Source organism: Canis lupus, chromosome 14 (assembly GCF_011100685.1).
Source record: "Canis lupus familiaris isolate Mischka breed German Shepherd chromosome 14, alternate assembly UU_Cfam_GSD_1.0, whole genome shotgun sequence".
NCBI classification, from domain to species: domain Eukaryota; kingdom Metazoa; phylum Chordata; class Mammalia; order Carnivora; family Canidae; genus Canis; species Canis lupus.
The window spans coordinates 16,256,337-16,268,588 of NC_049235.1; the positions used below are offsets into that span (position 1 = coordinate 16,256,337).

The following is a 12,252-nucleotide window of genomic DNA, read 5'->3' on the forward strand; positions in this document are numbered from 1 at the left end:
AAAAAAGTATTTAAGGATTTTTGCTAACAAACTTTATTGGGGAGGTCATATTTAGTAGGAAATATTTAGTTGGGTGTCCATTTCAAAGCTATTGTCAGTTTTGTTTCATTTATTTTTTTATTTTATTTTATTTTATTATTTTTTTTGTAACACCTGTAACCCAAATCTGGACGGAACTAAAGGTGCCAGGGGACTACCGGGGCTGGAGGCCGAGGAGAAAGGCCGGAGGAGATCGCAGGATGTTGCCTGGCGCCGGCGGCCCAGTGGATTCTGGGAATTGTAGTCTCCCAGTCATCCAGAGCATTCCTGATTAGGGCCTCGGGAGAACCTGCCTAGGCTCCCAGAAGTCTCCGGTGCTGCTCGCTGGGAACGCACTTCCTGGGACGCAGCGAGGGAGACGCTCTAAGAAGCTCCTCAGTGTGGGCGAGTGAAATGTCTTGGATGTGAGAAACAGGTAGGTGTGGTCAAGAATCCGATTTCTGGGTCTTTTGCGTAAGTAGTTGACGGTTTTGTGTAAAACAGCTAAATCGGAGGGAATCAGGGACACGGAAAACTGTTGACCGCATCTGCGGACGTGAAAAGGGCGTGAGGTATTTGAAAAGGCTTTAAAAATTTTTGCACACGGGAGTATGGAAATGTCGGGGTGTCTTGCCGGAGCGGCCGAGGAGGGCTTGGGCTTGGCCAGCGGGGCGTGCGGTGTGGAGCTGCAAGTTGCTATTTTTGAATCACCAGCTGCTTGTGTAATGATGACCTGCTCGCGGTTCAAACCCACTCAGTGCTGTAGGGATGGGCTTGCTCTGAGAGCGTTGTCATTGTTGCGGTCTCTTTCCATTGGCTCTAACTAGGAGAGCTCCCCCTTCCCCCAACCCCCCACCCCCGACCCTTTTTTTTTCTTTCTTTCTGCTAGCTCTGGTGCTCCGAAGGACAGGGCTTGAAGGGATGGAGAGGAGAGGAGAGGAGGGGGAGTGCGGGTTTCTCTGAAGCCCAAGTTGTGTGCAGTAGGCCTCGGAAGGGGCCGGATGCTACGCTGGAGGAAGGCCAGACTTGCTCGGTGAGCCTACTTAAAATGAAAGCTCAGGGATGCTAGTCTGTGTTTTTAATTGTAAAACAATTTCCCCTTAATTTGGAGTGAGTGATTATGCTTGACACCAACTCAAGAAACCTACATTTAGGAAAGAAAAATTATAATTTGAAATCTCTTCTGTTGAGGACCACATTCTACGTAATAATTATAGGGCTAGTAATAAATGCCTTAATCCAGGAAGTTCTCTGGCGTCTACAGGTTTGCATCCTCATCCTACCTATTGTGATAAGTAGAATTTGAAAAGGAAGTTGTTGGTGCTTAAAATAGATTTATAAAAACATTTAAGTGGCAGGTTGAGACCGCTGGTGGAACTAAACTCAAAAAAGCATTCTAGTTGCAAATTTTAGGATGCACAGTGCAGATCAACTTAGCCTAGTTTTGTTATCAGTGTGCTTTTAAAAGATACAAAAGAAACAGTGAAGCAGTTTCCTTGGGCCTCCTTATTCTTAGTTGTGAATAGGAACTAAAAAATCCATTACATACATATGTGTGTGCGTGTGTACACGTGTATGATTTAAAGAAGTCTTATATTAATTTAGGACATTTTTCCTATTTCTTTAGGCCCAGATCATCTCTACTGTCTATTCAGATGTGCATCTATTTCTTCTAAGTTGATTAAAGTTGTTTTAGAACTGTGAAGTACCTCAAAGAGTAAGTACATCCTTTGATTTTACTCTTTTTCCTTTTTCCACCATATGTCCGATGACATGTTTTTCTCTTGTTCAACAAAATAAAGTTACAAGATAGACCTCTCTTGAAAGCAATGATTGATGACCTATAGTTTCTAAGAAAACTCAAATTACAAGTAGAAGACTGCTAGTCTTACCATCAGGAAGTGATGTAGCTATTGTTATACGTGTCTTCTCATAGCTATTCCTGGGATTGTCCCTGAAAAAATTACATAGTGATGGGTCTGTGAATTCCTAAAGCTCTTAGCCATTATTCCTGCCTCGGACTTCTTTGAATGCTATTCAAAACCACAGAACAGATACCTTTTTGAAAATATTTTTATTTGAAAATGATATATTTGATAATCTTTAACTCTGTACCAAATTTTATCCATCTGCTTCTGAAAGTCACCATGGAACATAGTCAGATGACAAATGTGAAGTGGTTGTTTTGAAACAGAGTCCTTATTTGATTTGGTCAGTAATTACTCCAAAGAGAATCCTCTGTTATTATTGTTATATGGCTATAGTCATCTGTGATTGATTGCTGAGATCAAAAAAAAAAAAAAAAAAAGCATGTTTCTAGCTAAAGAAAATAAATAAGCCTACTAATAATCATTATAAACTTAAATTTCTTACCATACTGTTTTACAAAAGGCTTTTTACTATTTATGATCTTATAGCTACCTTGGGGGACATTCTATAGATAAGATATTTGAAGTTCAGAGGACCTTTCCCAGTCTGAAAATGGTAGGATGTGACTGGCATTTGGTCTTTGGTTACCTGGACTATAATACCACTTGCCTCTCTCAGATAGAAACAACAAGCCCAGATATCTATGGATATTAATCCAGCTTTAGGCTGTTCTAGTTAGTGTTCAAGAGTGGTACTTAGATTTGTTAGTGTGTTTTCAACCTTCCATATTTTCTACAGTCCCCAGTAAGGGATTTTCATATGGCATAAAGAGGTTTATCTTTTTTCTGCATTGCTATATTAAAATATAAATACAAATATATAATAAATTGTTTTGCTTTAAAAAGTAGTTTTGTGTTGATAAACAGACATTAATTTGATATATTAACCACTGTTAATAAAGAGGAGGTATATCCAGTAGTAACAAACCTATTAAGTTGAAAACATGAGAATCAACACAGTTGTAAATGAGTGACTCCTTGACCACTGTGAAAATTAACCAGTGTTGCCAAACTTAGATATGTGTTTCTAGAAGAAGAGTCTTTATGTAAATACTTGGCAATGGCCTCATTTTTTTAGGAGAAGAAAATGAACTTTGTTTTAAAAAATGGGAGAGACTGGCCAATGGAGAGTGGAAAGTGGAGAGGGCATGGTCTAGAAGCACATTGGAAGTTTCGAAATGCAGAATATGAATGAATGAATGAATGAATGAATGACACTGATAACAGAGCGGATTTGTAACTTTCTCCCTGGATCCTGACCATCCCATATGGACCTTGTATTTGTTTGTTTGTTTGTTCACTTATTTAACAAATAATCAAGTGCCTTCTGTGTACCAATATGGGACACAGTGAATAAAAGGGAAGGCTCTCTGTCCTGGAATTCAGTGTCATGAGAAAGATAAATACTGAACAAGGAATTATGAGCATAATCACTGCTACAAAAGAGAAGGTACAAAGGTGATTTCAGAGCATATAACTGGGGCTGGGGGGCTGGTTAAAGATAGGGGAAGAGAAGACAGATTTAGAGCCAGATTCCCTGGCTCTAATTTCCAGATTCATCATTAGAAAGAAGAATACCTGTTAGATAAGCAAAAATTAGACTGGAATTAAGAAAGTTCTAGAAGGAAGAAATAGCATGAAGTAAAGCCCTTAGCCAAATTTAAAAGTGCAAAATTTGAAGAGCTAAAAGCAATACGGCTACATAGTCTGTAACATATGAGATGGGAAAGTGACAGATAAGGAGATTGAGAATTTGACAGGAACCCGTGGTGGGATTTGAAACTTTGGAAACCATGGGAAAATTTTGAAACTTTATTCTGAGGGAAATAGGAAGCCATGGAATTTAAGGAATGTAGTGAGGGCCACCTGACTGGCTCAGCTGGTGGATCATGCAACTTTTGATCTCAGGATTATGAGTTTGAGCCCACATTGGGTGTAGAAATTACTTAAAATCCTAAAAAAAAAAAAAAGAAATATAGTGAAATAATCAGATTTACATTTGAAACAGTTATTTTGGATTAAAGATTAATTGGCATAGGACAAGAGTAGAGGTTTTTTTTACCCTCTTAATATGAACAAATCCTAACCTGAGAGTCATTGTTTTCACTTTTAAATCACTAAACATATTCCATCTCCCAGCTATCACTATAAAAGGATACTTCATACTTTTAGTGAGATATATGACTTATCAAATCTTATATATGTGGAGTTAAGAACAGATCATAAAAAGGAAAGTGGCCAAATAAAGTTATAAAGAGCAAAGATATTAATTCCAGCACTGAGGTTGAAATTATCTAAAGATTTGAGGTAATAGTATTTCCCTTCTGAAAAAATGCCATGGTATCCTTGCTGTGTAAATTAGAACTTTTAGTCATTCTCTGGGATCTGAGCTAAGAATGTAAAAGCAAGTTCAGGGGACTGATATATCTTTGTTGATTTGATGCAGGATAAATTCGAATACACTTGATCCTGAAGTAAATTTTGACCTGCTCATTAGTGTTGTTTGATAGTCCATAATCTAAGAACTACAGGAATTTATTTATCATAATAAAGTCATTCATTCTGATCTTACTTCTCTTGCATTCTAGGAATTAGTGGTATTCAGGTGGCATGATTGGAGAAATCTCAATTATATTGATACTCCCAAGTTTTTGACCCCTATCTTTGAAAGCAAGAGGGAGTTTATGATTGGGTTAAGACTCTTGAGTACATAGCCTGAAGAAGTTCTGAAGCTTTAAGAGAAACAAAGGGAACTTTTTCTTAGGTCTTCACAACATTAATCAAATCCTCATTCTCTTTCATTGCTCAATCTTCCTGTAACCCTGGATGATACATTTTTTATGAACAGGTACCTTAGTGGCTCACTTTGCTTAATATCTAACAGTTATCATTTGACATGTAATAATCATACAACTGATTTACTCTCATCATTTTGCTTTCTCATAGAACAGCATATTCTTTCCCTCAGTCTGACTGTTGACACATTGCAGCAAGGTCCAGATCTTCGTGGTTTCAGTGTCCCTCCAGGGCCTAATAGTATTTTTATGTGCTAGATACTCAGTAAATGCTTGAGTTGAATGAATTGGTTCATTGAATGAATTATTACTTGGTAATAGCTACTTCCTTGTCCAGTTCTACATTATCAGTAGCCTACCTTTGTGAGTTACTTTGGTCTTGGAACAGTGCCCAGTACTTATTTATTCAAATATTCCTAGAATAAGTTAAGTGCCAACCACTGTGCAAGTTGCTAACCGCGTATGGGGGAGACAGACAGGTACGTGAGCAAAAACCTGAATGAAGCTGAATTTTGGAGCTTGGCATCGTTAGTAGCCTTTTCCAGTATAAATATCTCAGACCTGCACCACAGTTTCCATTGCTGGAATAAGGTTGTTGGTTACTAAAATTAAGCAAGACAGTTTTTCTCCCCGATTTGCATGAAAAATATAAATTAGGACTGTAATTCTTTTGTTTTGTTTTCATCTCTAAACAATATATTTATAAATAATTGCCACTTTTGGGAATATTGACAGAAGACAACATGATAAGTAGTAAATTAATATTAATGGAGAAACTTAGAACTAATTATGCTTAACTTAAGGACTTTGAAAAATGGTTCACTTGGGCTTAACTGATTTATATATGTATGCATACCTATATATTTTATGGTAGTAAAGATATCCCTAGTCTATATGATCAGATTAAATATTGCAAATATGTTGTTTTCTAAAGAAAAAACAATGTACCTTCCCATTCAGACACATTTGATCAAGTTCCTTTTTTTTTTTTTTTTCATTTTTTTCATTTGATCAAGTTCTAACCCAGTTTAATATTTTGATCTTTCTGGACCCTAAACTCCTGGAAATGCTATTCCATCATTGCAAGAGGTGGTATTAGACTGTAAAGGATCATGGGTACTCTGAACACATACTGTATTCAGAAACAATAATTCTCAACCTGTCCCTCCTTCATCATGATGTAACTAAAAGAAGTAAAAGTGCTACTTTATTAGTCTACTTTGTTACTTCATTGGGGATGTGATAGAAGGCAGAGAAAATACACTTGAATGGTGTTTGAAGAATGAGTTTCACATTCTTAAAGCTGAATAAGGTATTGGTCTTTATACTTTGTCATATACAGAAAAAGAACAGAGCCTTTTAATTTGGAATGAGAGAGAGCCCTGGCCACTTTTTTTTTCTTTTTCTTACTGTAGCGTTAAAGGAGTAGGTTGTCATTACTTTAGGAATTTTTGCATTCATCTATGAGCCGTCATGGTATAATAACCAGTAACCACTAGTGTAATAACCTGAAAAGCTTGCAAGTCATCCTGAATCAGTTAGGAAATAGTTAAGCAGAATAATATCAGGGATCTTTGTTCTCTTCTTTTCATTTGACTAACTCAATGGAGAAGAGGTCATTTACATTTTGTAATTATCCAGTGCACCTAGTATGTAGGAATGAGATGTTGCTTTTTCTTTTTTTAAGATTTTATTTATTTATTCATGATAGTCAGAGAGAGAGAGAGAGAGAGAGGGGCAGAGACATAGGCAGAGGGAGAAGCAGGCTCCATGCAGGGAGCCTGACGTGGGATTTGATCCCGGGTCTCCAGGATTGCGCCCTGGGCCAAAGGCAGGTGCTAAACCGCTGCGCCACCCAGGGATCCCATGCTTTTTCTTATTTAACATTTATTCAGCAGATGTTCTTTAAACTGCTCCAGTGTGCCAGGCACTGAGCTGGTCACTGAGTCCTAAGAAATAGTTAATACTTGAATTACTCTTATAACATGCTAGACATGTTTTAAGCTCTGGACATTATATTAACTCACTAAATACTTTGTGAAGTAGGTACTGTTATTTTTTCCATTTTAAAGATCAGGAAGATGAATCACAGAGGTTTTATAAGCTGACCCGCGGTCACTTGGCCAGTAAGTGAGGAAGTGGGGATTAGAACCCTAGCAGTCTGGCTCAGAGTCCTCCCTCAGCCAATCTGCTGTCCTGTAATGCTTCTTTCCCCATGTCTTCATCTCTTATGAGCTGCCTTCACCTCAGCTGCATGCGGGTTTCATTTTACATCTGCATGAGCATTGAAGGCTGAATTTGTGTTGTTTATAGTTGATGGATGATGAGTGCTCTGACCATATGTATTTGAATGGCTGACATAATATACCATATGTGTGTTGAATGAGTGATTATTGACAATTGAGAGACTTTCATATGTGGTGTTAAGAGGATTTGAAGTGATTTTGATTGAGTTCCTGGCTCTGATTTGCTGGGAAGTAAAATACTCATGCCTTTAGTTCTTCAGTTGCTGCATGACCCAGCTACTGGTAACCAAGCATGGGTCAGTGCACCTGTGCTCTGAGGTCACATGCACATGTGTTTATGTATGTTCAGATTTACATAGGAAACAGGGACAGGCTTTTCCGTCTTTGCATTGACATCATTAGTTGTGCTGCCAATCAGCACCACCTTTCCTACTCTGCTCTTCTATTGTCCCCTCATGATTTGTCCTCTTGTGTGTCACCCCCCAGTCTGACTGACAGTACTGCACAAGCCTGCCTGCCATGGGCTGTCGGGATGTCCATGCAGCCACAGTCCTCTCCTTCCTGTGTGGAATCGCCTCGGTAGCAGGCCTCTTTGCAGGAACTCTGCTTCCCAACTGGAGGAAATTACGACTGATCACATTCAACAGAAACGAGAAGAATCTGACTGTTTATACTGGCCTGTGGGTGAAGTGTGCCCGATATGATGGGAGCAGTGACTGCCTGATGTATGATACTACTTGGTACTCATCAGTTGACCAACTGGACTTGCGGGTCCTCCAGTTTGCCCTGCCTCTCAGCATCCTGATTGCAATGGGTGCCCTGCTGCTCTGCCTCATTGGAATGTGCAACACGGCCTTCAGGTCCTCAGTGCCCAACATCAAACTGGCCAAGTGTCTGGTCAATAGTGCAGGCTGCCATCTGGTGGCCGGGCTGCTGTTTTTCCTGGCAGGTACTGTGAGCCTCTCCCCATCCATCTGGGTCATCTTTTATAACGTTCATCTGAACAAGAAGTTTGAGCCAGTCTTTACATTTGACTACGCAGTGTATGTCACTATGGCTAGTGCTGGGGGCCTGTATATGACTTCCCTTCTACTGTTTATTTGGTACTGTGCATGCAAATCTTTGCCTTCTCCTTTCTGGCAGCCACTGTACTCCCATCCGCCCAGTATGCATACTTACTCACAGCCCTATTCAGCACGTTCCCGCCTTTCTGCCATTGAAATTGACATTCCAGTTGTTTCACACACCACCTAATGGGGAAATAGTTCTCAGAGAAAACTTGTAGCCTCACATCTCCCGTATACAAGAACCCATATACATTTTCCTTTGTTTCTGACCAGTCAATGAAGCCAAATTCATATGTCCAGGTAGAATGAAGTGCTGCTAGTTTTATGAAAAGTACATTATTTTAATGTGAATCATTCCTTTTATCTTGCTTCTTATGCTAGAAGGATTTTTAACCTCTATATTGATACTTAATCAGTTATTCAAGTGGAAAGGGCCTGTGTCTCAGTTGAGGTGATTTAGAGCAACATGGTAAAGTAAAAAATGATGACTAAGAGAGGCTATTGTACATGATATTTATGAGTATTTCAGAATGTGTATTGTCCTTTTTCTATAATACCTTAAACTGGGGAAAAAAAAGGGCAATTTCAAATATAAGAAATTTCTTTCAGGTAAGGATAATATTTTAACAGTAGTCAGTCTACCAGCTTAAGGCTGTAACTTTTCTTACTTCTCTCTCGGGGCTAATTATATTGAATAGAGTTTCATATTTTGAAGATACTTTCCTTTGTGCATTCCTTATCTTCTACCTCATGGCAGTGTTTAAAAATAAAATGCATTTTAAGTGATGTAAGAGAGAATAAGCCTAACATTTTAAATATCTACTAGTATGGATAACATTTAACATAATTTTAAAAGTTAATGATTCTATAAATTGTATTATTAGAGTTAAAATGGGCCATGTGATGGATCGGTGCTTCCCTTCTGAGGCAAAAATCCTTTTTTTTTTTTTTTTTTTTTTCAGATAGCATCCACCAAGGTAGTACTCATGGCCCTCTATAATCTCTTAATGACAAAGAGAAAGAAAGAAAGAGGCCCAAGCGGTTTGTTTTTAGACAGTGGTAGGGGACAAGCATCTATTCTTCATTGACAACATCAGAGATTCATTTGGGTGACTGCCTTTTGAATGATGAGTGAAGTAAGTTATGCTTCACCATGACCACATTCACTCTTGATTCAGTTCCTGCCCTCATCACTGATTATTTCCTTGAGCATATAACTTTGCTCAACACTTTAGTGGGTGCTGTAGAGGATATATGAAAAGTATGAGATCTAGTCCCATCCATTAAGATATTTTAATAAAGGGCAGCCCGGGTGGCTCAGCGGTTTAGTGCCGCCTTCAGCCCAGGGCGTGATCCTGGAGACCCAGGATCTTGTCCCACGTCGGGCTCCCTGCATGGAGCCTGCTTCTCCCTCTGCCTATGTTTCTGCCTCTCTCTCTCTCTCTCTGTGTGTCTCTCATGAGTAAATAAATAAAATATTTTTTAAAAAAAGATATTTTAATAAAGAAGATCAAACTGTTATCTCACAAATAGGGAACAGTCTGACTTAATTGGCAGCTGGTCTTAATTTCTCAATCATTGATCCAGGAATATATTTCAACCAGAGATGTGGCTTTTTGGCAGACAGGCTTATTGTACGATACCAGCAATATTCTGGAACTTAGAAATTCAATTCATTGGATCCTTTAGAGCACCTACCCTAGCCTAGACACTATAATAACACTGTATCAGATTCATGAAAATGGGCAAAAATGGTAAAGAAATTAAATTATTCCCTTTTCACCTCTGAAAGTATGATGATGTATTGAAGAGGGAGGAATAATTAAAATCTCTCTTGTAACGGGGTAATATTTAGATGCAACCACGTTAACACTGAGATGAATGCTTAGAAATTCAGGGATATTGGGTGTTTACCTTATGAATTTGAGCTGCTGACTTAATTGGTATAATTTGCTATATATTAGTACTGTGTTCATAAGGATTTTGTTTTATTAACCATTACAAATTTCACAAACAGCTAGTTGCATGGTAAACAGATTATTATGCCTCTTTGCAAATCTGGATATGATTCTGATACTTTTGTGGTTGTAAGTGGTACTATTTTTTTTCCCTAATTACAGCACTGGTTTATGTATATAGCAAATAAATCCAGTTGTATAATTTTTAAATGCCATCAGTATAAAGCATGCAAAAATACGTTTTTTTTAGTTACAGCTTCTGATTACCTTCATTTCCATTCCTTTTTTGCTCTTCTCAGATATAGCTAAATCCTGATCACTCCAAGACAATGGCAGGTAGAATTTTGAGACTAATATTAATTTCCTCCTTTGCTAATTAATATCAGTCTCACTAAATTTGTCCAGAAATGTCAAGAATTCTACCATCTTCCTGTTCTTAGTATCAACAATATTAAAGAAAAGTAGACTTAGCCATTAATACACTAGACAGGTTTTAGTCCATGGGATTATAAATATAAATGTGAAGGTTTTCCTGTAAGCATCTTTTGCAGTCTTTTCATAATCCGTAGCCTCAAACTAGTATTTACTATGGATATAGTAGGCAAAAGAAACCGCTGTTTCCCTTATTGTCTTTAATATTTCAGATTTGCTCTCAATAGCTGTTCTTCAAAGCCATCAAAGGAAAGCAAGTATTTACAGTTCTTTTTAGTAATTTTTGAGCACTCATCAGGCTATCATTGTGATGGGGGATTTTTTTGTTGTTGTTGCTGCAAGTTATTAATGTTAAGGGCCTTTTACAGAAGCCAGCTTGGAAACAACCTTAAATGTGGTATGATGCACCAGATTTGGTTTATCCAGCAATGGGAGGAAAAAAAAAAACTCTGAGTTTACTTGTAATTATACACTATACTAGATGATGTTTGTTGTAAACTGCAATGTAAAACCTCAGTAAAACTGCACTGTACTTCTTGATGTTTATTAAAAGATGTATTTTTACAAGTTTTTGTTTCTATGCTTTTCCTCAATACTTTAAAGTAAAATAGTTTGAGGGGCGCCTTGGTGGCTTAGTCAGTTAAGCATCTGACTCTTGATTTCGGCTCAGGTCATGATCTCAGGGTCGTAAGATTGAGCCCCTTGTCAGGCTCTGCACTGAGTGTGGAGCTTGCTTAAGATTCTCTCCCCCGTCCCATACCCCCACATGCACATACTCCTCTCTCAAATAAATCAATAAATATTTTGAGAAATGTTTCTCAAATATATGTAAATTGAAAAAGATACAGCCCCATTTAAAGCCCTATAGAATAGCAATTGGAAAGGAATTTGAAAACATGGATTTGTTATTCCAGAAGCATCAAGACCCCTTATCCATTTTTAAGAGTAGTCTAGGAATTCACTGGACTGTTTCAGTATTCCACAAAAAAACAATGAAGTTAGTATGCCGGATTTCCTCATCAATGGAGTTTTTTAATGGACTGTGTTCTTAAAAATTGAGAGCTCTCAAATGATTAAATAGGAGGACCTTTTCTTACTCTTCAGAACATGAGGTTTCCAGAAGAAGTGGTCCTAATGGGTAAGTCACCTTAAGATTTCTGAAGCTTGGGATGAACTTTTAATTTTTTGGATTGCAGCTTTCTGGGATAGTTCTCACATGCACTCCTCACTGAACCCCTGCTCTATGGTAGTATCTTAGATGGAAGAGCCATATGTTGCCCTAGAAATCTGAAGCTGCTTCAGGTTGGGCATCCCCAGCTGAATATGCTAACACCACAATTCTGAGTCACCCCTTAGTTGGACAGGTTCTTTGAGGGTAACTAAATACTAGCGAATCCCTTCATGCTAACCAAATTCACAAGAGACTGGCTTACCAACCAGAAATGATAACTACAGACTACTTAAAACCACTATCCAAGACCTGTTTTTAAAAATACACCCTAAAACAGATCTTCAAGAAAAAAATTATTCCAGTCCTGGGATAGGGAAAGTACAAGACAAGCCCAGCACATCTTGTTCTTTCAGAAAGTAAGGAAACACTCAAAGAATGATGGGGACATGTCAAATTACATAGGAGTCAGCTTGAGGTTCCTACTGACCAAATCGGACAATCTGAGCATCAAAATAAAAAGTAATGGATTATAAGCTGTTAAATAAGGCAAAACTCTGTGTGTCTATACCAATATAAATGGAAAGAAAGAAAAGCTGTTTGTTATAGTAAAATACTAAGAAATAAAATAGGAAAAAAG

At 38.0% G+C, this 12,252-nt stretch overlaps 2 protein-coding genes across 3 annotated transcripts in view; both read left to right on the forward strand.

The window, feature by feature from the left end:
- The first annotated feature begins 315 nt into the window (after positions 1-315).
- Positions 316-10,937, forward strand: CLDN12 (claudin 12). Of its 2 annotated transcripts, XM_038556764.1 has the most exons (4): positions 316-454; positions 908-1,051; positions 1,646-1,735; positions 7,474-10,937. In XM_038556764.1, exon 4 carries the CDS (start codon positions 7,507-7,509, stop codon positions 8,239-8,241), a length of 735 nt encoding a protein of 244 aa, XP_038412692.1. In that variant the 5' UTR covers positions 316-454; positions 908-1,051; positions 1,646-1,735; positions 7,474-7,506; the 3' UTR covers positions 8,242-10,937. The 2 variants fall into 2 exon arrangements, with proteins under 2 accessions (XP_038412692.1, XP_038412691.1); XM_038556763.1 differs by lacking the exon at positions 908-1,051 and having other exon boundaries at positions 405-454.
- CDK14 (cyclin dependent kinase 14) overlaps positions 422-12,252 on the forward strand; it is a 722,239-nt gene continuing 710,408 nt past the window's right edge. Inside the window, exons 1-2 of the mRNA XM_038556760.1 lie at positions 422-454; positions 1,646-1,735. The gene's annotated coding sequence lies outside the window, so the exon portion shown is untranslated. The remainder of the gene's footprint in view (positions 455-1,645; positions 1,736-12,252) is intronic.

Bases quoted from the DNA above. Each gene is read 5' to 3' on its own strand.
- CLDN12 (XM_038556764.1), top strand. From the start codon at position 7,507: ATGGGCTGTCGGGATGTCCATGCAGCCACAGTCCTCTCCTTCCTGTGT.